Below are 26257 nucleotides of genomic sequence, written 5' to 3'. Positions count from 1 at the left end.
CTGGTAGGGTTCTAATAGTCTGGTAGGGTTTTGAACAGTTTCAGTAGAGTTTTGGTGGGGTTCTAATCATGTTCAGTAGGTAGGGTTCCAAACAGCCTTCTTAGGGTTCTAATCAGCTTTGAAAGGATTCTAGCCAGCTAAGATAGGGTCCTAATTAGCGTTGGTAGGGTTCCAATAATATTGGATAGGGTTCCAATCAGCTGTGAGGGTTCAACCTGCCATCATTCCAGATGAGACTTCACGTCCACAACGACCCGTTTATCCGCCTTAACAACCACCTGCGTCACGGGAATAAACCCATTACTGCTTCCACTACTTCTAAATTGAACTGTCATGAATCATCACAGACGAGCAACAGAGTCGGCAAATTGTTTACATCTAATCAATACTTGGGAGTAATCAATGCAAATGATCTGTATGGGATGAGACGATGAAGCTGAGGGAGCTCTCTGCCCGGATCGCCCGACTCGTCGTTCAACAGCAGAATAATTCAGTTTGAGCAGCGAGTCCCAAACCGGCGGCGGGTGCCAGACGGGAGCGATCCGGCGCCGAAAAGGAAAGGTCTAGAGGGATTCCGGCGGATTGATTCACCGATTCAAGGATGAGTGGAAGCAGCGGGAAAAACATAATGACAGGATCAAAAACCTCGTCCAAAAACATTGGAGACGGACCCACGAAGACCGTTTCCAGATACATGAAGGAGAGGAGTTTCATCGTACCAGTTGGTTTTATTATGACAATGCACACTTGAAAAGCAAAAGAAAAGCCTTGGCATCCCGCAAAAAACCAACAATCACTTGCTTTAGCCTGCAGGGACCAGCCGCCACGCCGGCTGCGCCTTACATTATTATTGCAAAGGGTCACTTTCAGTTGAAACTCATTAGCAAACAGAAGGTCAAAAAAATAAAGTTTGTGATTACATAAAATATCGGTCATTCCGTCTTTGTATAGTTGGGAGATACACGTCGATATGCAAACACACGTTAAAGTAAAACACTTAAAATATGCGACCCATGACAAAAACAGAATAAAGGTTGTACATAAATAAATCATAGATGGAAGTTCTAGCTAAGATTCTACAAATCACAGAATCATCTTTTATTTTAATAATCAAACAATTTGAGGATATATCAAAAGCTTTTTGTAAAAATAATTTGAAGGACATTTTTAAACTCATCACCGGAAATTCAAGGTTCGTCTTTGTGAATCTGAATGTCGGCCTCTGAAATGTGAATATCTGTCCGATCCTGTCTGGGAGAGTCTCCACGGCAGCGACCGGAGAGCAGAACTGCATCGTTATAAAAAAATAATTATCCCTGGACCAAAATACCCTGAAGAGGTCCTTCTCCTGTCGGTGGAAACAACGTTTGTCGGTTTCCTGGAGGAACATCGCTGCTAAATTGAGGTCAAATATCCTGAAATCTGCCTCAACTTTTCACTTTTCATTACAATCCGAACAAAACTGCATTAAAAACATGGAACATCCGTTTTTTTGGGGTTGCTTTGTTTTACATTCTCCCACCGGTTGTTACCTAATGGACTGTCTCGTTGATATATTGCTCTCGGGGTTGGGTAGGTTTCTCGTTATCCCAGTCTGGTCCAGCGTGCCATCGAAACCCCATCGTAACTTCACGAAAACTCACAGCTGTAGACTGAGAAAACTATTAGCGTGCAGCTACTTAGCAAGAACTGCCAATTGTTTGAGTTTGGGCGCCTTGATCGACTCCCTCCGACACTATAGTCTAACATCACGATAGACACAATCCTTCAGTAGGAAACCTTGCTTCGATTCAACCTCTTCAAGTTACCATGGCTACCATAAAGCATCGCCAAGACAGGTAGATGTTTCCTCCAGACCTGACGCTAACCTCGCTATGAGACACGAGAAAACATTGAGTTCTTTTCCAACCATCAAGCCAAACGTAGTTAGTCGTGTTCTTTGTCAAGTCAGACCGTCGAGATAAGAAATGTTCCACTAGTCTGACTGAACTCTCACGATTGGTCGTTTCTTGTAGTAATTGCTAGCGTCCAGTGTTTCTATCGTTTGTGCTCTATGAGACGAGTCCAAACCGGTCCAAACCTCAATGATTCATCGAAACAGGACAAAGGAACTCCTGCAGGATATTTTTAGCGAGGCAATCCTTTTCTCCACCACCAAAAAAAATAGGATACAATCTATCAGAATCTCCTACAGTGATTTAAAACCAATAAAACAAATGATTTACAATTCAGCTCTAAATCTTTTTAGGCTACCTTGTTATTCTCATCTTGACTAGACATCGTGAATAAAGATAGAAACAGACAACTACTGTTAAAAGGCAAACTATTGAATCTGAACACACACACTCTTTCACGTACACCTCTAGTTTTCTTGCGTTGTCTGAAGGGTGACTTGAGATCTTTGCGATAACTTTTAGTCAAAAAGGATCTCATTCTGCATCTTTAAAAAATGGTTTTCCGCATTGGTCTGACGACAGTTCGCCATCTTCTGGTGTCATTTAAAAGCAAGACAAACGGAGTTGGGTTGTTGGACAAACGCTTCAGTCCTGAATGAAGATGAATAATAATCATGAGATAATAAGGAGAAAAAAAACACAAAATGAAAGCCTGTATTTTTGAAAACCAACAGAAGAAAACAAAACGCTGGAAAGTGAGACCGCATCTCCCAATCGCGGCTTCCGACCAACTGGTTGGTCTAAAAGCCGATGCGACCAGAATTTGTTTGTCTTAGGCAACTGCAGTAGCTGGGCTACCACAAAAACAGTAGTCCCACCCAGCTGGTTCAACCAATCACCCAACCTGTCTACTGTAAAGCCCCACCCACCTCATCACTCCCCCTGCCGATGTCCCCTGTAGCTGTTTTGTACTTTAGCACCATCTCTCCCTGTAAATGTCCAGACAGACAAACACCAGAATGGAAACCGTCGCAGTTCCTCAGGCATCCTTTCCTTCCGCCCGATCAGGGGAGGGGTAAACAAGTCTTAGGGCGGCACGTAAGGGGGTGGCGATCTGTAGGGAGTCATGTTCTTTGGACGGGAGCCCTTGCCCTCCATGGGAGTCGTGAAGGGCGGCGGTGGCTGGTAGGGCGGCGCGTTGGGGTCCTCGTCTCGCAGAGCCGTGTACTCCCCCAGCAGCTCCTGATTGAGGGGGGTGGTTTCTGGTGTGGCCATGTTTGGGTACTCAGGGGGCGGAAGCGGGGGCTTCTCCTCCTGGAGAATCAAAGGCATACTGGAGGACGGAGGCGGCTTGGAGTCATCAAGTTCATCCGCAAAGATAATCGGCACCCCTTTCTTGATGAAGGTGGCCTGGTCCTCGATGGTCATCTTGCCCTTCCTCTTCTTCCGGTAGCAGATCATCGCAATGATGCCGGCGATCAACAGGATGGCGGCCACCACCACGGCGGGGATGACCGTGTGCAGATAGACATCGTCGTTGCTCTGCCGGCCCGTTCCCAGCGCCGGAGTGACGGCCGGGGGCTCTGCTACGTCTATCATTCCCGGCGGGACGAAGGAGTGCGTTCTACAGCTGGCCCTCCCCTTCACCATGATCTTCATGGGTTTGAACTCCGGCTCCATCGTATTGTTGAAGTTCAGCGAGGGTTCACCATCATGATTCGCCAGCATGGTGCTCATGGCCGTGAGCTGCTCTTTTGGACACGGGTGATGTGGGAGGCTGGTGTTGGTCCACTCCACCACGATGGACCCTTTGCTGATGTTCCTTACGCTGACTGTGCTGCTGTTGCGATCCCCCAGCGCCAGCGCCAGCTTCTTGACAAGCAGAATCTTTTTATGGATGTCATTGGTTACCGAACGCGGCTCACCGTGGAACTGGGCCGTGAAGACCACAGGGGTCTTGTCATTGGCAGGCCAGCGATTCACGCGGACCTCAAAAGCATCGATCGCGTTCAAGCCGCCTTTGTCGGCTGCCTGCATGAAGTACTCGTGTTTCCCCACGTGTTGGACGTCGGGCAGGCCGTAGAGAAGTTGGCTGGTGGTGTTGAACTGGATCCAAGAACCTTCTCCAACCACTTCATTGAGATTTTGCCTCAAGGTTAGACGCAACTTGTCCGTTGTGCCGTCCTCTTTATCAAAGAACGTATCAGAGGGGATCTTTACCTCGAAATAGGTGCCCACTAGTGCGTTGACCTGGTCAATGGGGTTACGCAAGACGGGCTTCTCGTTGAACGGATCCGGGATGACGGCAGGAGACGGGGTCGTACGCCTGGAGGGTTTGGCTGTGGAAGTCTTTGTCTCTCTGGGCACCGGGGTGGTTTTTGGTCTCTTGGGCTTCTTCGTAGGCCTTCTTGTGGGTGTGGGTGGGGTGGCAGTTGCCTCCACATATGTAGGCCTAGTCATGGTTGGCTGGATAGGAATGGTGCTGGTGGTCTCCAATACTCTTGTTGGCTGAGGGGGTGCAAGGGTCGGCGTGTGGGCAATAGGGTCACGGAATTTTATGGTAGGTTTCCCCGGCAGAGGAACGGGGCCTCTTATCGGAGGGGCGGAGCTTTCAGTTGGAGCAGCGATAGACGGAGAGGAGAGGGTCGGAATAATCCTCACAGGAGGCTCCGCTGCCGTCGTCGGAGGAAGAACCACCAGAACCGGAGTCGGGGTGTTGTTCAGCTGACGTCTCACTCGCTTGGGAACGTGTGGCTTCTTGTTGGCGATGTGCCACCCCACCACTGGGTAGCCCAGCCTGGCTGACATTGTGCCTTCCTTTGCAGGACCCTGGACACTCTTGATATTTGGGACTGTGCTCTGCTCCAGAGAACAGCCCAGCTTCCAGGACAACAGAACTCCGTTCTCCACAACCTGGAGAGACATTGAGTATTGGTGTAATAAACATTTACTCCTCCTCACAAGCTAACAGTAACATTCGTTCTCATTCACCCTTTACTCACTCTTTCACTCTTGCTCACCTTTTTTGCGTTGCCTGGCCCGGCCATGAATGCAGACATGTCAAACAGCCTGTTGTTGACCACAGGAAGTATCCTCATGTGCTGGAGCTCCACCTTGGAGAAACTCCTCATGTTATCCAGGAGCTCCACCCTCTCTTCTGAACTCATCTTGGTCAAATCAGCATCCAGGATGACAGTCAGCACCGTCACCGGTTCCTCGTCGGCGCACATGAAGGGCTGAATATCGTTCTTGGTGGACGCTTGATTTGATGCCGGCTGGCCAGAGTCCGAGTCCAGATAGTCTTCAGGGTGTACCTCGATGGAAAACACCTCTGAAGAAGGTGTTTCTAAGGGTTTTGTGTGGTTGGAGACGGACACAGAGATGTAGTGGACACCTTTGTCTTCGTCCAGAGGTAGACCCTGCAGGACTTTGCTGCCGGCATCCCAGAATAGCCAGGAGGGTAGGGAGTCTTTACCCATCTCCGTGATCTGAAAGACAGGAAGAGAATCAATCATTTTAATGTCTGTGGGATTTGAATATTAAAATTTATCAGGAATATTTGAAACATTCTGTTTTCTCTAAACGATTTGAAGAAAGTTGTTTTAAGGTAATGAACCAAAAGGTAACCCAGTTTCTCAGGATGTTTTTATTGATAGATCGTAAGAATAGTCTTTCACAAATCAAAGTTTCTTCCACCGTGGCGCCTGGTTGGTTGGTTTGTTGGTTGGTTGGTTGGTTTGTTGGTTGGTTGGTTTGTTGGTTGGTTGGTTTGTTGGTTGGTTGGTTGGTTGGTTGGTTGGTTAGATCAAAACTACTGGATGTGTTTCCATGACAATTGAACTGGCCAAGAATTTTCTTGAAGACTTCCTTTTTTGTTACTTCCCCAAATTCCACAAAAACTACCGACTTCCACGAGACTTTCAAGAGGGGCGGGGCTTCAAGTTTCAGGTTGCACCTGGTGAAAGCAGGTACAGTGTGCCCTCGCGTATTCATGCGGAAAGCAGTGCTCAGAAGTGCAACTGAAATTCGACTAAAACTAAAATAACTCGGCCAATTATCTGACGGAAGGGGGGAGGGGCGGGGACATCCCAGCGGCGGGAGACTGATGGAGACGAATGGACCGCGGGGGAGTGACGACGCAACCACGAACATAAATCCCAAAGCAAGAACGAACGCATCCGGCGCTCCCCGGCACCTACAAGTTAATTCTGTGGCTAATAAATCCTGCTTGATAAATTATGTAGAGGCGGCGCTCCCAGGATGCATCATTAATGCTCCAACCGGCACGCGGGCAACGCCAGGGGACGACACGCACACGCAAACACGCACATGCGATGCCACACACACACATACACGCAACCATATATGTCCATACCCCACGGGACGTATGGGACACACGTGGTCACGCTGATAAAATCAGATGTGGGCAAAGACCTGCCCCTGGGGGACAATTCCTTTAAAAGCCCCCCCAGAGGAGCCTCTTTACCCCAGCAGTTACTTCCTGTTTCCAGAAGCAGGGGAAACAACACAGGAAAACTAGAAGTTATTTGTTCTCTTTTCTTTTGTGATGTCATCATAAATCTGAAGTCCTGTGATTGGTGGAGGAAAGCTAACGACTCTTCAAGACTGTCGGGGCTGTTTGTCAGACGGAATACGAATAATATTTCCCCTTCAAACCTCTTGAATAATTGCGGCTTGCAGGATGACATGCAAATGTGACAACCGACAATTTAGTTCCACAACATCAATTTCCTCTATTTCTGTTCGTATCGCTGGAAACGTCGGCGGTTGGACGTTTGAAAGGAGGAAACAAAGAGTCCTCGAACGTCCGCTCCTCCAGCGACGGCTGATTTAATTTGTCGCCACGGCCTCCAAACTTCAGACCAATTGCCTCTTGACATGGCACAGCAAATTAAATCACAAAGAGACGGTGAAGGACACGCCGGTTGCCAGGCAGTAATCTCATCAGAACTGTCATAATTGCCTCTTAAACGACTAAATTGTGTCCTGATAGCGGCAGGAGGATCATTTCTCTATTTACTGCAAATTGGCAGGAGGAGGAAAATACGTGAGGAAGTTCAGCACAGATTAATCCCAGAGGCTGAACGCCGTCCGAAGAGTCGTACGAAAGTTTGGAACAAAACAATCCCACAAGTCCATTGGGTTGGTTCGAGTAAAGCCCTCCCAACGGGGGTGGGCGGTGTTTCAGCACCGCCGCGGTTAAACCGAGGTCAATAGGAGAACCGTACAACGGCTAGTATTCGGGAACCGGTGGTACCTAGCCTAGCCCAGTCTAGCCTAGCCCATAACCCCAGAGGGTTTTTGGGGTACCACCGACGACCGCGGTTAGCATCACATGGTGTGTCTTGGGGCGATGGAACCTGTTGACGTCTGCCTGTCTCCAGATGGGACGCAGTTTAACGTCACACTGTTAATTCATTTAACTTAATTAACTTAATTTAACTCAACTTAATTAACTTAATTAAACTTAATTTAATAAAAAGTTAATTTCCCTGACGGAACCTCCTTAAGGGATCAATAAAGTTTTACTCTACTGTGATCGCTAACACGGATGCTAACACGGATGCTAACACGGAAGCTAAAGTGGAAGATTTCTGCCTATTAACACAAATGGATCAGTTGTTCTGTAATTACATGCTAACTGTGCTAACTGGAACACTAGCTGTTATCACATCAGTAGAATAAGCGTTAAGCCGGACCAGCTCCTCCGGCGTAACGGTCGGTGTATCCCCCGCTGTTCAAAAATCCAGCAACGCTCCAAACAAAAAGCTTTCAAATCGCCGAGTCGGGCGAGTGTGTACTTCCTCTCCCGACAGGAACATGAAAAAAACATCAAAGCCCCAAATGCCAAGAAAAATAGTTCAGATCTTTTTCTGGCAGAAGACGTTTGGCACCAGAGAGCTGAGATGTTTGGCCCTAAAGGTTATCGTGTGCTCACACACACACACACACACACACACACACACACACACTAACACACACACACACACACACACACACACACACACATTTCTTACATCACGGGCGACTTTGGGCGTCGACACAACACGCCGAGGCAACACCGGCGTTGGTTAGCGCAATGCTAACCTTCTCAAGGACTTCTCAGCAGGAAGTCACGCCTCATTAACCTCCAGGAAGAGCCCCGCCCCCCCCTGACTTCCGACCAATCCTGACTCATGTGGCTCTTAAGGCGGTAAACAAAGACTTTAAGGCGGCGTGGACGACAAATGTTCATGCCGACGGCGTTAAACCCCGGAGATCAGAGCCTCCCGGACAATTTGGGGGATGAATCAGCGACGTGAGGCTGTCGCCCCCGGCAACGGGCCACATCCTTTTCCTGCCTCCAGCTGCTGACTTAAAAGACTGTTAATTAAAATGAGTGATAATCTCATCAAAGTCGTTCTCATTTGATCGCTGCTCTCCTTTGGCCGCTGACACGCCGTAAAGCCGCCGTGACTATCGGCGCCCGTCGCCGCGGCGACGTTTCAAAACAAACTCGTTTTTGAAGTCGGGATGAGCGACAGGCGTGAAACGCCGGGCGACGTTATCGCGCGTTGCCGCTTCATCTGCATTTTGCTGCGTCTTTCTCGTTTACTGAAGGACCCGACACTCAGGGGGGAGGAGCCACCGCTGAGGCGCCGCTTCCTGTCTGAACCGGCACCACTTCCTGTCCCGCACGGCGCCACTTCCTGTCCGAACCGGCGCCATGGCAGGCGACGATGCTCTATCTGTTAGCTGTTTGTTAGCTATATCCGCTAGTGATTCATTAGCTACATCTGCTAGCTACATCTGCTAGCTACATCTGCTAGCGATCTATTAGCTCGATGTGATAGCGCTCTATTAGCAATACATGCTAGCTGTCCATTAGCTTGATCTGATAGCAGCCACCATGTCAGATGTGCTGTAGCAAACTTAGCTCGTCATGCTAGAGCTAGCCCTCCTGAGCTTTTGCATTGTGATGATGATGAGCAGATATTCACTTCCTGTTTCCTGAATGGGCGTGGCCAATGGCCCCGCCCTTTTCCACTGGGCGTGGCCTTTCCTTCAACACATTCTGGATCCACGTCTGTCACTTCCACCGTAAAAGCGATTGTAACTCCGCCCTCGTTAAATTCACCGAACGCATCCAAAACTCAGCAGCCAATGAGAACGCAGCGCAGTGGGGGGTTATGGGGGCCGGGGGGTGTGGGGGGGGTCATCATTATGGAAAAGAACCCCCCCACAGACGGAACACGGTCCAGGAAAATCTATTAATAGAGTTTATAGCAGGACTGGAGGGATGTCAGGTCGCCACGGCGACAGCCTGCATTAGGGAGACATTATGGGATGGAGGGTTCAGATGTCGTTAAAGCGGCGATGGCAACGCGCGCACACACACACACACACCGACACACACACACACACACACACAAACACCCACCCACACACACACACACACACACACACACACACACACACACACACACCACAACCACAAATACACCCCTATTATTTAGTCATTGACGTATAATGATGGAGAAGACTGTAGCTGTAAAAGCGTGTGTTAAGACACACACACACACACACACACACACACACACACACACACACACACACACACACACACTGCAGCAAACCTTTTACAACACAGATCAGCTCCAGAGCCAACAGAAGCTCACTGGTGTTTGATTCCAGCTGAGTGTGTGTGTGTGTGTGTGTGTGTGTGTGTGTGTGTGTGTGTGTGTGTGTGTGTGTGTGTGTGTGTGTGTGTGTGTCGGTGTGTGTGTTTTCTCATGACAAGGACGACTGGAAGGCGAGCGAGAAGCTGGGAGCGCAGCTTGGCTTCCGTGAAGCGGTCGTCCCGGATTAGAGAAGCTCTGACTGAGATACACTGAGGAGGAGGAGGAGGAGGAGGAAGAGGAGGAGGAGGAAGAGGAGGAGGAGGAAGAGGAGGAAGAGGAGGAGAAAGAGGAAGAGGAGGAGGAAGAGGAGGAGGAAGAGGAGGAGGAAGAGGAGGAGGAAGAGGAGGAGGAAGAGGAGGAGGAGGAGTGTAAATAACTCCCTGAGGAGACGAATGTGTGAAAGTGAGGAAGAGGAGAACGATTGGGGTGAAAACTGCACTCAAACAATCACATTATGAACATACATGAGTGTGTGTGTGTGTGTGTGTGTGTGTGTGTGTGTGTGTGTGTGTGTGTGTTCTCTCTAAGCTTGTGGCTCCGTTTTCCGCAGACTCTCAGCTTCAGCTCTGACTAATGCTGCAGCCACACACACACACACACACACACACACACACACACACACACACACACACACACACACACACACACACACACACACACACACACACACACACACACACACACACAGACACACACAGACACACACACACACACACACACACACACACACACACACACACTGTTCTACTATATTGTTAACCCTTCGGGGGACTCTCACAGCTCGTGTTCACAGATTCTGCTTCAGCGGCTCGGAGCTGAAACCAGGACTGGAGGTTCTACAACGGGATCAGATCCAGGAGGAGTCTGGATCCACATCGGACCAGAAACAACCGGAACACTACGGGACGCAGTCAGGACTTTAGAACATTTTGATAGACCTAGGAACGTTTTAAAGGACTTGTGAACGTTTTGATAGACAGGAACGTTTTGATGGACTTGGGAACGTTTTGATAGACAGGAACGTTTTGATGGACTTGGGAACGTTTTGATGGACTTATGGACGTTTTGATGGACTTGTGGACGTTTTGATGGACTTGGGAACGTTTTGATGGACTTGGGAACGTTTTGATGGACTTGGGAACGTTTTGATGGACTTATGGACGTTTTGATGGACTTGGGAACGTTTTGATGGACTTATGGACGTTTTGATGGACTTGGGAACGTTTTGATGGACTTGGGAACGTTTTGATGGACTTATGGACGTTTTGATGGACTTGGGAACGTTTTGATGGACTTGGGAACGTTTTGATGGACTTGGGAACGTTTTGATGGACTTGGGAACATTTTGATGGATTTAGGAACGTTTTGATGGACTTATGAACGTTTTGATGGACTTGGGAACGTTTTGATGGACTTGGGAACGTTTTGATGGACTTGGGAACATTTTGATGGACTTGGGAACATTTTGATGGACTAGGGAACGTTTTGGTGGATTTAGGAACGTTTTGATCGACTTATGAACGTTTTGATGGACTTAAGAATGTTTTGATGGACTTATGAACGTTTTGATGGACTTATGAACATTTTGATGGACTTAAGAATGTTTTGATGGACTTGGGAACGTTTTGATGGATTTAGGAACATTTTGATGGACTTGGGAACGTTTTGATGGATTTAGGAACGTTTTGATGGACCTAGTCCTAATCTTTTGAAAGAATATTAAACCTTCTGTCGTTGCTGTTGAACAGGGAACAGACGGATCTGCCGGCCGATCGGAACGTTTTCAATCCTTTGTGTCAGAATTTTTTTTTTAAAAAGACAACTAATCACTTTCTGTCTGATCCACACAACTAATTATCTGACAGACTTTCTGCTCATCGTCGCCACGGTGACCTTATGGATCCTGAAGGAACCGTCCCTCCGGTCTGGACGCCGGGCAGAAGCGACTGGGCGGAGACAAGGGGCACAGTGGGCGGAGCTTAGAGAGTTCGAATCGATGTTGCACCAAAACAATCGTTTGTGAGTTCACGACTCCAACCTCAGCACTTAGCAGGTAGCCCTGTTAGCGGTTAGCTTAGTTAACACGCATCTCCGTAAGCAGTTAGCATACATTAGCATTTAATTTTGTTAAATCTATTTTATTTTTTTAGTTAGCTTACATTAGCGTTTAGCTAACATTAGCAGTTAGCTTCATTAGCTGGTAGCTCCATTAGCAGATAGCTCTATTAGCAGATAGCTCCGTTAGGAGGTAGCTCCGTTAGCAAGCAGCTTCGATAGGAAGTAGTCTCTTTAGCAGGTAACTGTTTGCAGGTAGCTCTGTTAGCAGATAGCTGTTAGCAGGTAGCTCCGTTAGCAGGGAGCTACATCAGGAACTTAAAGCTGGTCACACCTCAAACTCCCTGATGTGACATGAAACCCTCAACATGACAGCTAGCAGCTGTAGCTAACATTAACATCAGCTAGCACCAGAGAGTTAAAGCTAATCTGATGAGTTGCTCTTGGTTCAAACGGGACTCGCGTCTTTAACCACTGGACGGGTTTGGGACACGCCTATGGAGGCGGGACCAAAGCTAATCCGACAAAACCACAGGGACACGCCCCTTTTACAAGAATATCTAAGGTGTGATGATGATGTCACCGTCTGTGCATCAGCCAATCACAGATCTAAATATAGCCGGCAGCTCAGACCAAACATGGCTCTGCCCGCTAAGCCCCGCCCCCACAGCACAACTCCGCTTTCACTTTGGGCGGCGACCAAATACCCCACAGGACACGGATGCTGCCTGTGGTTGCCTGGCAACAAGAGCTCCTGATGACAACAGAGCACAAACCCGGGTCTGGTCCAGGTGGGCGGGGCTAAAACAAGAAACATCATGAATGGATCCGAGGGAAAGCTATAATTTGGAACATGTGACTCAGAGCCTCGCCATGGCAACATGGTCGCCGTGGCGGCGGCGCTGACAGGCTGACTCATACGTTCCTCCGGAACCTTTTCCACCGCCCCCCCGCCAGCCAACAGCGGAGCGGTGAGGATAGCAGAGGGGCGGGGTAAGACGAGGCTAAAGAGCGCTCATCTGTTGACCCATAGCGACCTTGGCTCCTCCCATCCATTTTTGGCCCCGCCTCCAAAAACTCCTGGTCCGGCCAATGCTCGACACGTTTTGTGAAAGTCGACTTCCTGTCTCTATTTCCTGTTCGTTTTGATCTCTAAATTCACCGACGGCGCCCGAATGCCTCGGGGAAAGGTGAGTGGGCTGGGGGGGCGGGGGGGGGCGAGGGGGGGCCGTCAAGGCGCCGCATCTTCATAAGAAAAGGCCTTTAGTGCCGCGCTCAGGAATCGATTTGGCCTTTCGCTCCACAACCTTGGGGGGGGGGACTAGGGGGTGGGATGGGGGGGCACTGAGTTCTAAAGGGATGGGGGAGGACAGCGGGGGCCAGTGGAAACGGAGGGGGGAGTAAATAAATATACTGAGCTGACAGGACGTGAGCGGAGGGGTGGTGGACGTGACGGTGGATGGATCGCACCGTCCAAATCTCATCTGTGACCTTGAAAAGAAGCGACGTTCAGGCGTCTGTTAGCATCTGTTAGCGTCTGTTAGCATCTGTTAGCATCTGTTAGCGGTTAACCTCCAAAGAGGCGTCGCCCCAGACGTTCCCCATTTCTTAAAGTCGCGGGAAGCTAAAAAAACGCAACTGACTGAATAAATACCTGGATTTTAGTTTTCATTCTAACAAAACCATAAGCCCCGCCCCTCCGTAGTGACATCATCAAACTACTGCTTGTGTTTTCAGCGTGACTGAGACCCCTAGTGGCAGAAATGATACCCTGCAACACTTCATTAGCTTTTATGCTAACCCCGGCCCCCCCCCGACATGCCCCTAATGAAAAGGGGGCGTGTCACTGGGACTCACCTGGACGACCTCCCCCAGGTAGACATCCTCCATTTTGTTTGGCACCTGCATTCGAAACATCCGCCCCACCACCGCCGACGAATCGGGGAAGGCGGAGGGCGGAGCCTGACCGGCCTCTGCCGCGGCGTCCATCGCCGGGACGCCGTCCGGCACTTCCTGTAGGTCCTGCAGGAAGTGGGCGTGCATGGAGGCCTCCAGCTGGTGCATCAGCGCGTCAGGCTCCGCCCCCACCGGCGAGGCACACCAAGCCGCCACGGCGAGGAGCAGCGCCACCAGCACGGCTCTAGTCCTGGGGAGTCTCACATCGATGCCCCCGCCCGAGGCCACGCCCCCTGACATCGGTTCGATGCGCATTCTTCGCCTTTTGTCGCCAATAAAAACCAGGAAGTAGGAGGCGGAGTCTGGCGAGGGAGCAAGCACCGCCCCCTGATCCAGCAAATCCCTGCTTTCAAAGCCGACGCCGGGCAAGAATGTCCCCTTCTTTTGTTGCGCCCCCTCCCTCGGCTTGACTCGTCCTTGCCCCCCTCCCTCGGTCCTTTGTGCTCGTCTTCAGAGGCTCCCGACTCCCATGATGCCTTGCAACAGTCAGATCTGTGGAGACAGAAGACAGAAGATTAACAACCCGGACCTGGACACCCGCTTCAAGTGCCCCCCCACACCCACAACTCCACCCCCCCACACCCAGAGCTCCGCCCCCTTATCCCATGTGCCAATCAAATCTCTCGGAATGCGTTGCTGGAAGCGCAAATCAATGCATGCTTTCCTATTATTGTGGGGGGGGGGTCAAACTGTGTGTGTGTGTCTGGGGGGGGGGGTTTGGCCCATTGTCGTCCAGCGACCCCCACGCCCCCCTGGGGGGCTTTGGTTAAAGGGATGGAAAGCAAAGAAAGAAAGGGACTTCCCGGGAAACAACAATACCAGACCCCCCCTACCCCATCAGGTCGCTTTTAACCAATCAGAAAGCAGCTCTGTTACAGCTACCTGCACCCCCCCCCCCACTTCGGACAAAGCGTTCCGATTCTAGTCCTGAAAGTTTTCGGCGTCATGAAAGTCAAAATGTTCTCTTTGCCTCCAGGACTTAGACCCATCCCTTTCATGTCGGCTGCCTTTAGATGTGTTGCCGGGGGCGACGCCCCCCCACCCAGTCCACCTTAACCCCCCCACTATTCCTCCTTATTGCTTTTCTCCTGTTCAATCCGTCATCGTTTCTTGTTTTTACTCATTTTTCCATCTTCTCAGGATCAGGAAAACATCCCCCACTTGTTTGCCTGATATTTGCCCCCCCCCTCCACAAAACCTCCTCTGAACTTCCTCCAAACTTCAAGGCTCCCTCTTCTGCTACAACACAGCTTTTCTATTCATTCCATGACAATAGAGCTGACAATGGAGGTGGGTGGGGGTAATCTAAGTGGGGGGGGGCAGAACCATCTAACCGCTGGAGAAAGAAGAACCGTCAAAGGGGAGGCAAAGAAAGGCTGACAGATAAATCTTTTGCTTAGACTGGGGCAGAAACCGGTCATTACCCCCCCCCCCGCCCCCCCACAAACACTCTGACCACAGATGGAGTCCGTGGACGTCTGGGAGGGGCGGGGTGGAAAGGAAAGGGTCACAAAGGCGTGATGGAAGGATAGAAAAGATGATCCCGTTTACCTGCCCCCCCCACCCCCCCTAATGCCCCCTCCCCACTACAGGAGGCTCCTGATTGGCTGAAAACATCAAAAGACCATCTCTAAGAAAAGCTGTTTTCCCGCCATCATCACCCGCGGCCAGAACATGAGGTTGAGCCGGCGCCATGGCGACACCTTCGTCCAGACCCGCCCCCTTAATGAGCCTCTCTCCTGATTGGCCAACGCCGCTCACAGCCCTGCAATTACTGGACGAGCGAACGGCGAGATTTACGACCGTCTCACCCTAACCGGGTTATTTCTGACCCGCGTGAGAACGTATTCAGAGGAGGAACGTTTCCTGATCGGCGCCGCTGCCTCCTGATCGGCGCCGCTGCCCCGATTGGCGCCGCTGCCTCATGATCTAATAACTCCTCATCTGCACCGTGTCCTCCCAGTCGGCACCACTGCCTCCCAATCTGCAATACTGATTCCTGCTCAGCACCGCTGCCTCCCAAATGGCGCCGCTGCCTCCCGATCGGCGCCGCTGCCTCCCGATCACCCCGGCTCGGCGCTGCGTTCAGAAACAGCCTTTAATCGGCCTCGTGTCGGATTTCCTCCAGAACCGGGGGATTAGCAGGAAACGGGTCTTCGGCGTCTGACGGACGCGGCGCCTCAGGATCAAACACAACGGCGTCTGGTGGGCGGAGCCTGTTAATCTGTGACATTCCTGCTGCAGGACTTCGTAAATTAAAGCTGTTGTTTGATGCGATGATTGTAAATAAAGACGACTGGAGGTTGATTCCGTCAGTAAAACGAACAACAGCCGGTAAAGAGCGAGCGCTTTGGAGGCGGGCCAACCGTCGTCCAATCAGATCGCACGCATTTGTTGTGACGCAGACGCGTGACGACAGGTTTGTGTGTCGCCCTCAGACGATCGGGATAAACATAAAAGCGCCGACGCGACGCCGACACTCGCCAGCGTCGTCTTCAAAAATAAACGTCTGACCGGACGCTGGGGGGAGGGGCCACAGGTGAGGGGGAGGGGCTGAAATCTAAAGTGAGATCTCCAACTTTCCCAGCATCACTTCCTGTCCATTTCCTGTCCACTTCCTGTCTACCTCCTGTCCACTTCCTGTCTACCTCCTGTCCACTTCCTGTTTAATCGATGGTTGAATTAATGGAAGCCCTAAAACCGTGCGTTTGTGATCAGAAGCTGGAAACACTCCCAACGCGTCGCCTCCGGGGATCAAACAGGAAACGCTTTAATGGCTCCGCCTCCAATACAGGAAGAGTTAATAGTCAATAAAGTTTTATAAAACATAAAGGTTCTATAAACTAAATACCACTGAAAGAGTTTCTTTCTGAATAACATAAATGTGAGGAATCTGTAAAGCTAAAACAGCTAACGCTAACAGCTAGCACTGATGCTCCTCCTAGCCGACACCGTTAGAAACCGTTAGCTAACCATAAGCTAACATTCAGACTGTTTATTATGATAAGCATTCGGAATCCAGCAGATGCGCGAATAAAGAAGTTTGCAGCAGTTAGAAGCAGTTAGAAGCAGTTAGAAGCAGTTAGAAGCAGTTAGAAGCAGTTAGAAGGAGTTAGAAGGAGTTAGAAGGAGTTAGAAGGAGTTGGTAGCAGTTAGCAGCAGTTAGAAGCAGTTAGAAGCAGTTAGAAGCAGTTAGAAGGAGTTAGAAGGAGTTAGAAGGAGTTAGCAGCAGTTGGTAGCAGTTAGCAGCAGTTAGAAGCAGTTAGAAGCAGTTAGAAGCAGTTAGAAGGAGTTGGTAGCAGTTAGAAGCAGTTAGAAGCAGTTAGAAGGAGTTAGCAGCAGTTGGTAGCAGTTAGAAGCAGTTAGAAGCAGTTAGTAGCAGTTAGAAGCAGTTAGAAGCAGTTAGAAGGAGTTAGAAGCAGTTAGAAGGAGTTAGAAGGAGTTAGAAGGAGTTAGAAGCAGTTAGAAGCAGTTACCGACGTGGTTAGCAGCAGTTAGACGCAGTGGGTAGCAGCAAACGACAGGAGGAGGAAGAGGTGCATCATGGGAGCAGCGGCCTCCAGCCAGCTGAACCGGAGGAAGGTCCGGCCGCTCCTCTTCCTCCTGCTTTGATGAGGAGGTCCTGGAAGTCGGACGACTGGAAGCAGATGTGAACTCGACTCTAAAAACACGGAATTCTGGGAAAACTGGCGGAGAGGACGAGGAGGCGGGGCAAACATCACCTCAGGGCGGGGCTCCCGGGGGCGTCCCGATGTCCGCCTGGACAGAAACATGGCGGGTTGTCGTTTATTCGGACGCCGCTTTCACCCCCAGATGTGCCCCACCACCACCACCCCCCCACAGGGTGACCCAACATCCCCCAGGTGGGGCGGGGCTTCCGGACCTCACAGCATTCCCTAAACATGACGGCTAGGTTTGTTTACACGTGACCGGAAAGGGGGGGGGGGGCGACTGTGATGTCCAACAACATGACCCTGATGGACCCCCCCATCGAAAACAAGACCCTGATGGACCCCCCCATCGAAAACAAGACCCTGATGGACCCCCCCATCGAAAACAAGACCCTGATGGACCCCCCCATCGAAAACAAGACCCTGATGGACCCCCCCATCGGAAACAAGACCCTGATGGACCCCCCCATCAAAAACAAGACCCTGATGGACCCCCCCATCAAAAACAAGACCCTGATGGACCCCCCCATCAAAAACAAGACCCTGATGGACTTCCTGTCATCTGAAAATATTGATGAGGGGCTCCGGGTCCTCCTGCTGGGGGGGGGGTTTACCTTGGCCCCCCCAAAATGACTCTTTACGCTTTAGGTTCCTAAAAGTGAAGAATTAATCTGAGGAGGAGGAGGACAAGCAGAGAGGATCATGGGAATTGCAGTTCTTCTGCGAACGCAGCCAAACACACGTCCACTTTGATTAGACTTGTGTTTTGGAACACAGAGGCATCAGCGTTTTCCTTGTGTGTGTGTGTGTGTGTGTGTGTGTGTGTGTGTGTGTGTGTGTGTGTGTGTGTGTGTGTGTGTGTGTGTGTGTGTGTGTGTGTTAACAGCTCATAAAGGGGACGGCGGCGCGATGCTTCCCGCATCTCCGTAGGCTAATTATAACGCTGCTACCACTGCAGAAATTAAACATGAAAGAACTAACAATCAGGGGGGGGGGCAACATTGGAGAGGGGGTGGGGCAATGATGGTTATGGTTAGAGAATTGGGGGGGGTAATTAAATTTCAGCCCAATTAGAGAGCTGAAGTCGTGTTTCCTCCCGCCTGTCGCTTCTGTCCTCGATCTGCTCGAACCTGTGTGTGTGTGTGTGTGTGTGTGTGTGTGTGTGTGTGTGTGTGTGTGTGTGTGTGTGTTTAATGTTGGGAGGGGCTACTGGGACCACCAACTAAGATTTGACATGTACTGACAGTTGGTAGTAGCTGGTCATATATGTGGGTGTGTGTGTGTGTGTGTGTGTGTGTGTGTGTGTGTGTGTGTGTGTGTGTGTGTGTGTGGGGCTGGGATATGGGGGGGGCTCACGTTACCCGGCTGTCGCTTTCTGTCACACCGGCAACTGTCTCCAGCTGTCACACACACACACACACACACACACACACACACACACACACACACACACACACACACACACACACACACACACACACACACACACACACACACACACACACACCTCTCCTGGCTAATCTGTGCCCTTTAATCCGGGGGTGCGCTTCATTTGCAAACCTGCCCCTCCCAGGTGCCCCGGAGTTGGACGCCCTTCCTGCCCCTGTGACAGCCCCAGTGGGGTAATAAACTATTTTTAGAGGGTAAACTGAGTGATGCTAACAGTATCAGCGTCAGTTAGCACATTTTCTAATTAAAAAAGTGTTGACATGCTAACATTAGCATGATGCTCGGCTGAGCAGCTGGAGCTACGCTATCGTTTTATTTATACATTTGTTTCTGCCTGTGCGGCGGCTAACATTATCATGTCAACACTATGCTAATTAGCGAGTCGCTAAGTTCTCACTTTAGATAAAGGGACGCCTATCAGCGTCTGATGCTAACACTTAGCTGTATTAGCATCAGCTAACACTTAGCCAGTGGGCGTGTCCAGGGGTTCCGTGCGCCGGGTGTAACAGGATGTCACTGCGAACCCCTCCCACTTCACAGCCCAGAAAGCTGAATAATAGCAGGATGTAGCATCACGTTAGCGCCCCATTAGCAATCAATAGCAGCTTTTCTCTCTTGATTGCGTCGACTAAAATCTCAAATCGATCAGGCGGTGAGACGGACGGCTTGGAAACAGCTGCGATACACTCGCCATCTCAGTTTGTCTTACCCACAATGCACCTGACGCAGTCCAGCTAGCCGTCATTTAGCCGCTGGGTATCTCCCATCCCCCTCCTCCACTTCCGCGGTCGTCTCGGCGCCAAGGCTCGTTTCTTTATCTGCGTGATAAAACCGCTACGCCACACAGTTACCCCGCTGATAGCGGTTAGCTCACAGGAAGCGATAAAACCAAAGTCACCCGGAGACGAAAACGCTAGCGCGTAGCGGCGGCGGCGGCGGAGCGCCGGGATGTCTGGGACAACACAAAAATGTGAAGGGTTTAGAAAACGTTAGCGTCGAGCTAACATCACGGCGGCACAAAGGTAAACATGTATAATAGACGCCCATAATGAGGTCGATAACCCCGCCCCGTGTGACCTTTCAGGCCGCCGCCCCCTCGCTCCGGGTTAGCACGCTGACATTTACTAATTAGCCCCGAGCAGCGAGTCGGCTAACGGATTAAAACGTAAAACAGGACGAGCGACGAGCGTTTAGATGTGATGATGTCCTAAACCCCCCCCCCCCTCCCTCCATCTCTGGGGAGGGACGGGGGGGCAGTCTTTCAAAGGGCAGTCCTGTACTTTCCGATAGCGTGGAGCAAACAATTAGCGTGTCGCTATGCTAAAAAAACAGGTAAAACGAGGGAACAGACGCCCCGTCCTTCAACCCGACTCGGTTTACTGAAGAGCTACTCGTCTGTTTCTGGAACGCTTCTCTGGGATTGGCTGATTCCAAGCGGAACACCTGGAATGGGGCGGAGCTTCCCGGACCGCCGCCGGCTTGTTTTCTCATTCCGTCGGTTATGAAACATTTCTTCTCCCAGGTGAATTCTGGGATTTTATTGTCCGTCTCCGCGTGGCGTTCAGACGACGTCGTAAATCCAAGGATATGATCGTGTGAGCGTAGATTATATTTAATCTAGCTCAAATAGCTTCGGAATGTTAGCAATGTTAGCATCCTGAAGCCGCGACTAAAGAAGAGGAGATTCCAGGACAATAATCCAGGTCGGAATGAGTCTGGATTCTAATCCATGAATGAAACCTAGGCTGGGTTTCTGGATGTCACGATAATCCATCAATAATCCATCGATAATCCATAAATAATCAATCGAAAATCCGTTGATAATCCATCAATACTCAGGAAAATACGCCAATCAATCAAACGAATTGGTGTACGATCAGATTAACAGGATAAACTGATGCATCATGGGTGAAATCTGGAGATTAAAGTCAGGTGGGTTGATGTGACCCCGCCCCCCCAACATGAGGATGAGTGGATGAACGGTGACTCGTGACTTTCCGATCCGACATGACTCAGCAGAGAGGCTCAGACGGAATCAGCTGATCGATCGTTATTGATAAATGATCATCAAACACCATTTAAGGAGAGAACAGGGGGGCAGAACGCCGCCCACGACCCCGCCCCCATCATTAAAATAAGCTTTCATTGATTTGGACCTGACTTTGGCTCTTGCATCAATAACAGATCAATAATTATCAATAGCAGACGTACGATCAATAACAATGGACTCGATCGGAGACAACAGGAAACAGAATCCACAGAGGAATGCGTCGCCCCCGGCAACGAGCTGTGGACGTGTCCCGACCTGGAGAAGGGGTGTAAGGCGACGCCGGATGATGGAGTGTGTGTGTGTGTGTGTGTGTGTGTGTGTGTGTGTGTGTGTGTGTGTGTGTGTGTGTGTGTGTGTGTGTGTGTGTGTGTGTGAGGCGGGCCTGGTGGTGTTTGACTGTTAGATTTAACATGTCAGGTTCTATCCGACCCCCCCTTTTTGTATTTGCCTCCCACCAACGCTGTTTGCTCGAGTCAGCACACACACACACACACACACACACACACACACACACACACACACACACACACACACACACACACACACACACACACACACACAAACACACACACACAAACACACACCGAGGCTCCGCCTCCAATCCGACTCAGGAATGCCATTGAAGTTCTTGAGGACAACAGCAGCTCCGCCCCCATCAAACGGCCCGACAGCGTCGCCATGGTTACGTCCTCTGGCTGCTGAAGCAGGATTCCCTGACGGGAGTCGGCCGCGTTCCAAACGGACGAATGGGACGTGTTTCGGTTCTCCCAGACCATCTGGGAATGTTGTGGAACTACTTCCTGGTCAGGAAAACCCAACCGGGTTTGACCAATCAGGACACGGGTTGACGGCGTCATCCGGCCGGTGAATCTGATTGGGCGACACGCCGGTTTTCTCTCTGGATGGCGGCCGAATTCCTCACCGGTCGACCGGGAAACCGGTTTGGCTCCGACCGGAAGTGGAAGCAGCCAAAGACGAGGGCAATAAACCCTCAGTTAATGCCCCAGAACCAATCATCTGCCCCGCACACACACACACACACACACACACACACACACACACACAACTGTGATCAGTGTTTTCACTGGACGACAAATGAAAGCCAATGAGGGGTAAAAAAAGGAATTGTGGGTAATCAGTGGAGGCAGGTCGGAACGATAAGCTAACAGGAAACGAGACGGCGTCGAGTGAAAACAAGACCTCCTAAATAATAACGAATAAAATCATCGTTTTTACATTATTTAATGCTTTTAACGGTTTATTAGTTACTTTATGATTCCAGTATTTTTGCCAGACGTAAAGGAGAACATTTTAAAAAATTTATTTATTTTTAATCTTACATTTATCTTTTTTGGTAAACCGACGTAAAATCGCAAACGACGAAACTCGAGGTTTCGCTGTAGCTTCCTGGTGACTCGAAGACGACGATTGTAAAACATCGTAACCATAACGACTTCAGAAAGACACAAACATCAACATGAGGGGCGGGTCTGGAAAGCAAATACAGAACTCAACGGGTGCGTAGCTTTAGCACGCTTTAACTGTTAGCATAGCTTGTAGCTACGCTAACAGGTTTAACGTCGTCTCATGAAACCTGAAAATATTACAAAACAAAACTGCGACACTAAATTATATCAAAATATATGAGATAACGCTGTATGCAGTCACTGCGCCTGTGTCTCACACACCGGCTAACACCCCCCCAGCCACAGCCTGGTACCAGGAATAGCGGCCCCCGCCCTGTGGAGCCTGTGAACCTGCTCTCACCCCCCCGCCGTGGTTTTATTTTGGACTTTCGGACTGTCAGAAGCGGCGCGGTGCCTCGCTCGCCAGAGCGTGAGTCACAGCGACAGATTGGGAGCCAACCGTAGGCGCCGATGCCTCATCCCCCCGTTTTAGCCCAGGAGGGGCGCCTGAAGGACCTGACTCCCTCCCCCCACATGAAGGAGACATCCTGCAGCATCCAGTCTTCAGTTCCTCCTGAAGCGTGAGACGTAACGGTTCTGCTGGGAGACAGCGGTGTCTCCAATGGGGCACAGGGGGCGGACCCTCAGGAAGTTTAAGGACACCTGATTGGCTCCGATCTGCTGCTGCCGTTTGATCAATATCTGGTTTGGATTTTAAAAAAGACACGAGAGGTTGAAGAAAACGTCACACGGATCAGGATGTCAGTCAGGATTCCTTTGAGACACAGGCGCAGCGATGCTTCAGAACAAAAGCCAGATCGTCAGCCTTCATAACGCGTTATAACTCTTCATACCAGTCCATTCAGATCACTGTGAATGCTTTGTGATCTGACGTTACACCCAGTAGAAGACTCAATCCATCAATCAATCAATCAATCTATCAATCAATCAATCAATTAATCAACTTTTATTTATAAAGTGCTTATAATCACACCAGAGCTTAAGAACAGCAACACACCAGGACCAACCAGAACGGGCCAATCAGAATGCGCCAATCTGAACGGACCAATCAGACACCCGTGTCCAGAACCCGCTGAGCTGGTCTCCGCGGCGACTGGAGCCCAGAACCACATCCTCCTCCCAGAGACTGAGGAGCCTTTCAGAACACACACACACACACACACACACACACACACACACACACACACACACACACACACACACACACACACACACACACACACACACACACACACACACACACACACAAACACACACAAACACACACAGTTGATTTAACCCTTGAGGGTGAGAACAGAGACGCTACAGAACCAGAGAGAAACACGAGCAGCAGAACTGAGCTGCATTCATGACAAGTCGACGTAGGCCTACGACACTACATAGGCCTACGACACTACATAGGCCTATGTAGTGTCGTAGGCCTCCTGGAGAACCTACACAAAGCATCCAATCAAACAAACATCTGACATCATCAGCATAGAGTAAACAACACTGAGGAATCATCAAAAAGGATTTTGGTTGCCGCGGTAACGGTTGTAAACTTTAAAAACGTCACCCCCCGCCCCCCCTTCACACACTCCAACTGAATGTCCACACACACACACACACACACACACCTGTGGGAGCACACAAAGACACGCCCACCATCATCATCACTCCTGACGCCCGGGGGCGACACAAAGAAGCCCCGCCCCCACCCCTCTGACCCCCCCCGCCCCCCTAGAGAAGTTCACATGTTAAACACTGTTTACACCAACAGTGTGAGCGCGCTCAGCTGCAGGTCAGTTATTTACCCCGTTAGGGGCAGAATGCAGGATGAAGCCCCGGGGGAGCGGGGTGGGGGAGCAGTATTAATTAATACCCCCTGGGGGGGTTGTAGGGACCTGGTTGGATCTCCAGGCTTGTGCTGAAGGTAAACACCCCCCTGGGGCCACTCCAGGAGACGAGACGAGTCCCAGAATTCATTTGGGGCCCCGAGAGCCGAGCGGCCCTGGAACCTGAATAACAAAAATAACAACTGGCGCTAACGGCGCTAACGGCGCTAACGGTGCTAATGGCGCTAACAGCCAGGGGCGCTAACGCGGCGGTGGGAGGGGCTCTGGACCTGAAGCGTAGCCATCAAACGCTGAGGTGTCGTTAACTGCAATGCATCCTGGGAAACGTGAAAACAGCAAAGCATCATGGGAAAGAGAGAGACAGGCAGCCCATCAAATGTTCCTGGTGGGTGTGGCTTCCATTTTATTTGGGAGTTTGTGGCCCCGCCTACTTGACAACATTCTAAACATGTCATGCCTGGGGGGGGGGGGCACGGGTTCACGGTATCAACAACACGCTGGGGGCGGGGCTACATTGTTTACAGCGTAAACAAACACACATGTTGTAGCAACGGTTCTGACCTTTGACCCGGACCCGGATCAGAACGGTGTGAACCCGGTGTGAACCCCCCCACAGGCCAGTCACACGAGTGTTTGAGGGTGGGGTCAACTGCTAAAGCTAACGCTAACTCCTTATATGGGCAAACACACAGCGCGGCCTCAGAGGTCAGACGGCAACCAGTGGAGTGAAGAATTATGGGAAAAACCCACCGACCAGTGAAACTTTACTGGGGGGGGCGATCATATGGTCTCACACACACACACACACACACACACACGCCTGTCAAACGTCTCCATGGTAAAACGGACGTGAGTGGAATCACGACTCCCCCCCCCGGACCCCCCCATCCCAACCTATGGACATGTTAAATGTACCCCCCCCCCCCGTCCCGCATTCCACCGGAGGACACGCGCGTCACGCATCAAACAGCATCCAGAACAACGGGGTCACCGGCTGACAGGGGGGGGCATTCTGGGATGGGGGGGTCTGTCCCTCCCCAGGATGCCAAAAATAAACAGCCGTACAGTCAGTGGGGGGGGGGGGTCCTCGTCCTCTTGGCCCGCCGCCGGGCACCTGTTCCGGTCCGGGGGGGGGCAGCTGTCCAGACCGGGACACCGTGGGGGGGGGGGGTAATAACACGGTGATCGCCCTAAAAATAACCCGCGACCGCGGAGCTGCGCACGAGCCACCGGGAGCGGACCCGGATGTGGAACCGGGTCCGGATCCGGTGAACCGGATCAGGATCAGGTCCCGGGGATCCGGATCCAGAACCGGATCCACGCGCGTCTGAACGCGACCGGTTTGGTCTCCGGTGACGTCCCGGGGGGGGGCGGTTAAAAACGTTTAACGGTTAACGGAACACACTCAGTCACTCACCGGTGGATCCTGTCCCGGTTCGGGTCCCGGTCCCGGTCCCGGTCCCGGTAAATCCTCCTCCGGTGTGAACCCGGTGTCCACCGGGAGCTGGACCCCCTCCTTCCCTTCGAGCCAGGCGGACAAACACGGTATCAAATCCGTCCGACCCCCCCTTCCTCCTCCCGACCCGGTCCCGGACTTCGTCCCGTCGCTGGGGGGGGTTCGACCCAGAACCGGATCAACTTGGACCCGGAATCCCGACGCGCTGCGTAAAAAAAGAGCCAAAGAACGGAAACCGAGGAGATCTCGATCCGGTGGGGGCTGCGGGGCCACTGACGTCCCGTCCCCCCCCCGCTTCACTCCACCCGTCCGGTACCGGAGCCGCCGACGGACCGTGAGCCTCTGCGGTTGGACGCGTCCCGTTCCGGAGAGGTCCTCCCCACGAATGTCCGCCGCTCCGCCTGAAGGATGAGTTTCCACCCGGGGGGAGGAGACAGGGAGGGAGGGGGGAGGAGACAGGGAGGGAGGGGGGCAGTGCCTCGCATTCTCTGAATTACTCCACCCCCAAACTGCCCCCCCCCCTTTTTGTCCATCTCTTTCATCCATTTGTCTTCTTCTCTTTTCACTTCTTCTGATTCACTCTCCCTCTCACCCCCATACCCCCACCCCCCCGCTGCGGGGCATTTAAAGGCGCAATAATAGGGGGATTAATCAATATGTTTACTCCAAACCTCCCCAATGGTAGCCTTGGGGGGGGGGGATCGATCCTGATTGGTTTCAAGAGTTTTGTCAATATCCGATATTTGATCGGCGTGAAAAATAAAACCTGATTTTTAAAGAA

The 26257-nt window shown here is 51.1% G+C and overlaps 1 protein-coding gene across 1 annotated transcript; it reads right to left on the bottom strand.

The window, feature by feature from the left end:
* Positions 1 to 708: 708 nt before the first annotated feature.
* dag1 (dystroglycan 1) lies at positions 709 to 25857 on the bottom strand. The gene is made up of 4 exons (XM_068315771.1): positions 25438 to 25857; positions 13490 to 14080; positions 4916 to 5383; positions 709 to 4808 (listed from the first exon to the last, which is right to left on the bottom strand). The coding sequence occupies exons 2-4, from the start codon at positions 13841 to 13843 to the stop codon at positions 2982 to 2984; spliced, it is 2649 nt and encodes an 882-aa protein (XP_068171872.1). The 5' UTR covers positions 13844 to 14080; positions 25438 to 25857; the 3' UTR covers positions 709 to 2981.
* Between the last annotated feature and the right edge of the window lie 400 nt (positions 25858 to 26257).

The sequence above is a fragment of the Antennarius striatus genome, chromosome 5 (genome assembly GCF_040054535.1).
Source record: "Antennarius striatus isolate MH-2024 chromosome 5, ASM4005453v1, whole genome shotgun sequence".
NCBI lineage: Eukaryota > Metazoa > Chordata > Actinopteri > Lophiiformes > Antennariidae > Antennarius > Antennarius striatus.
This window is presented reverse-complemented; position numbering and strand designations above follow the sequence as displayed.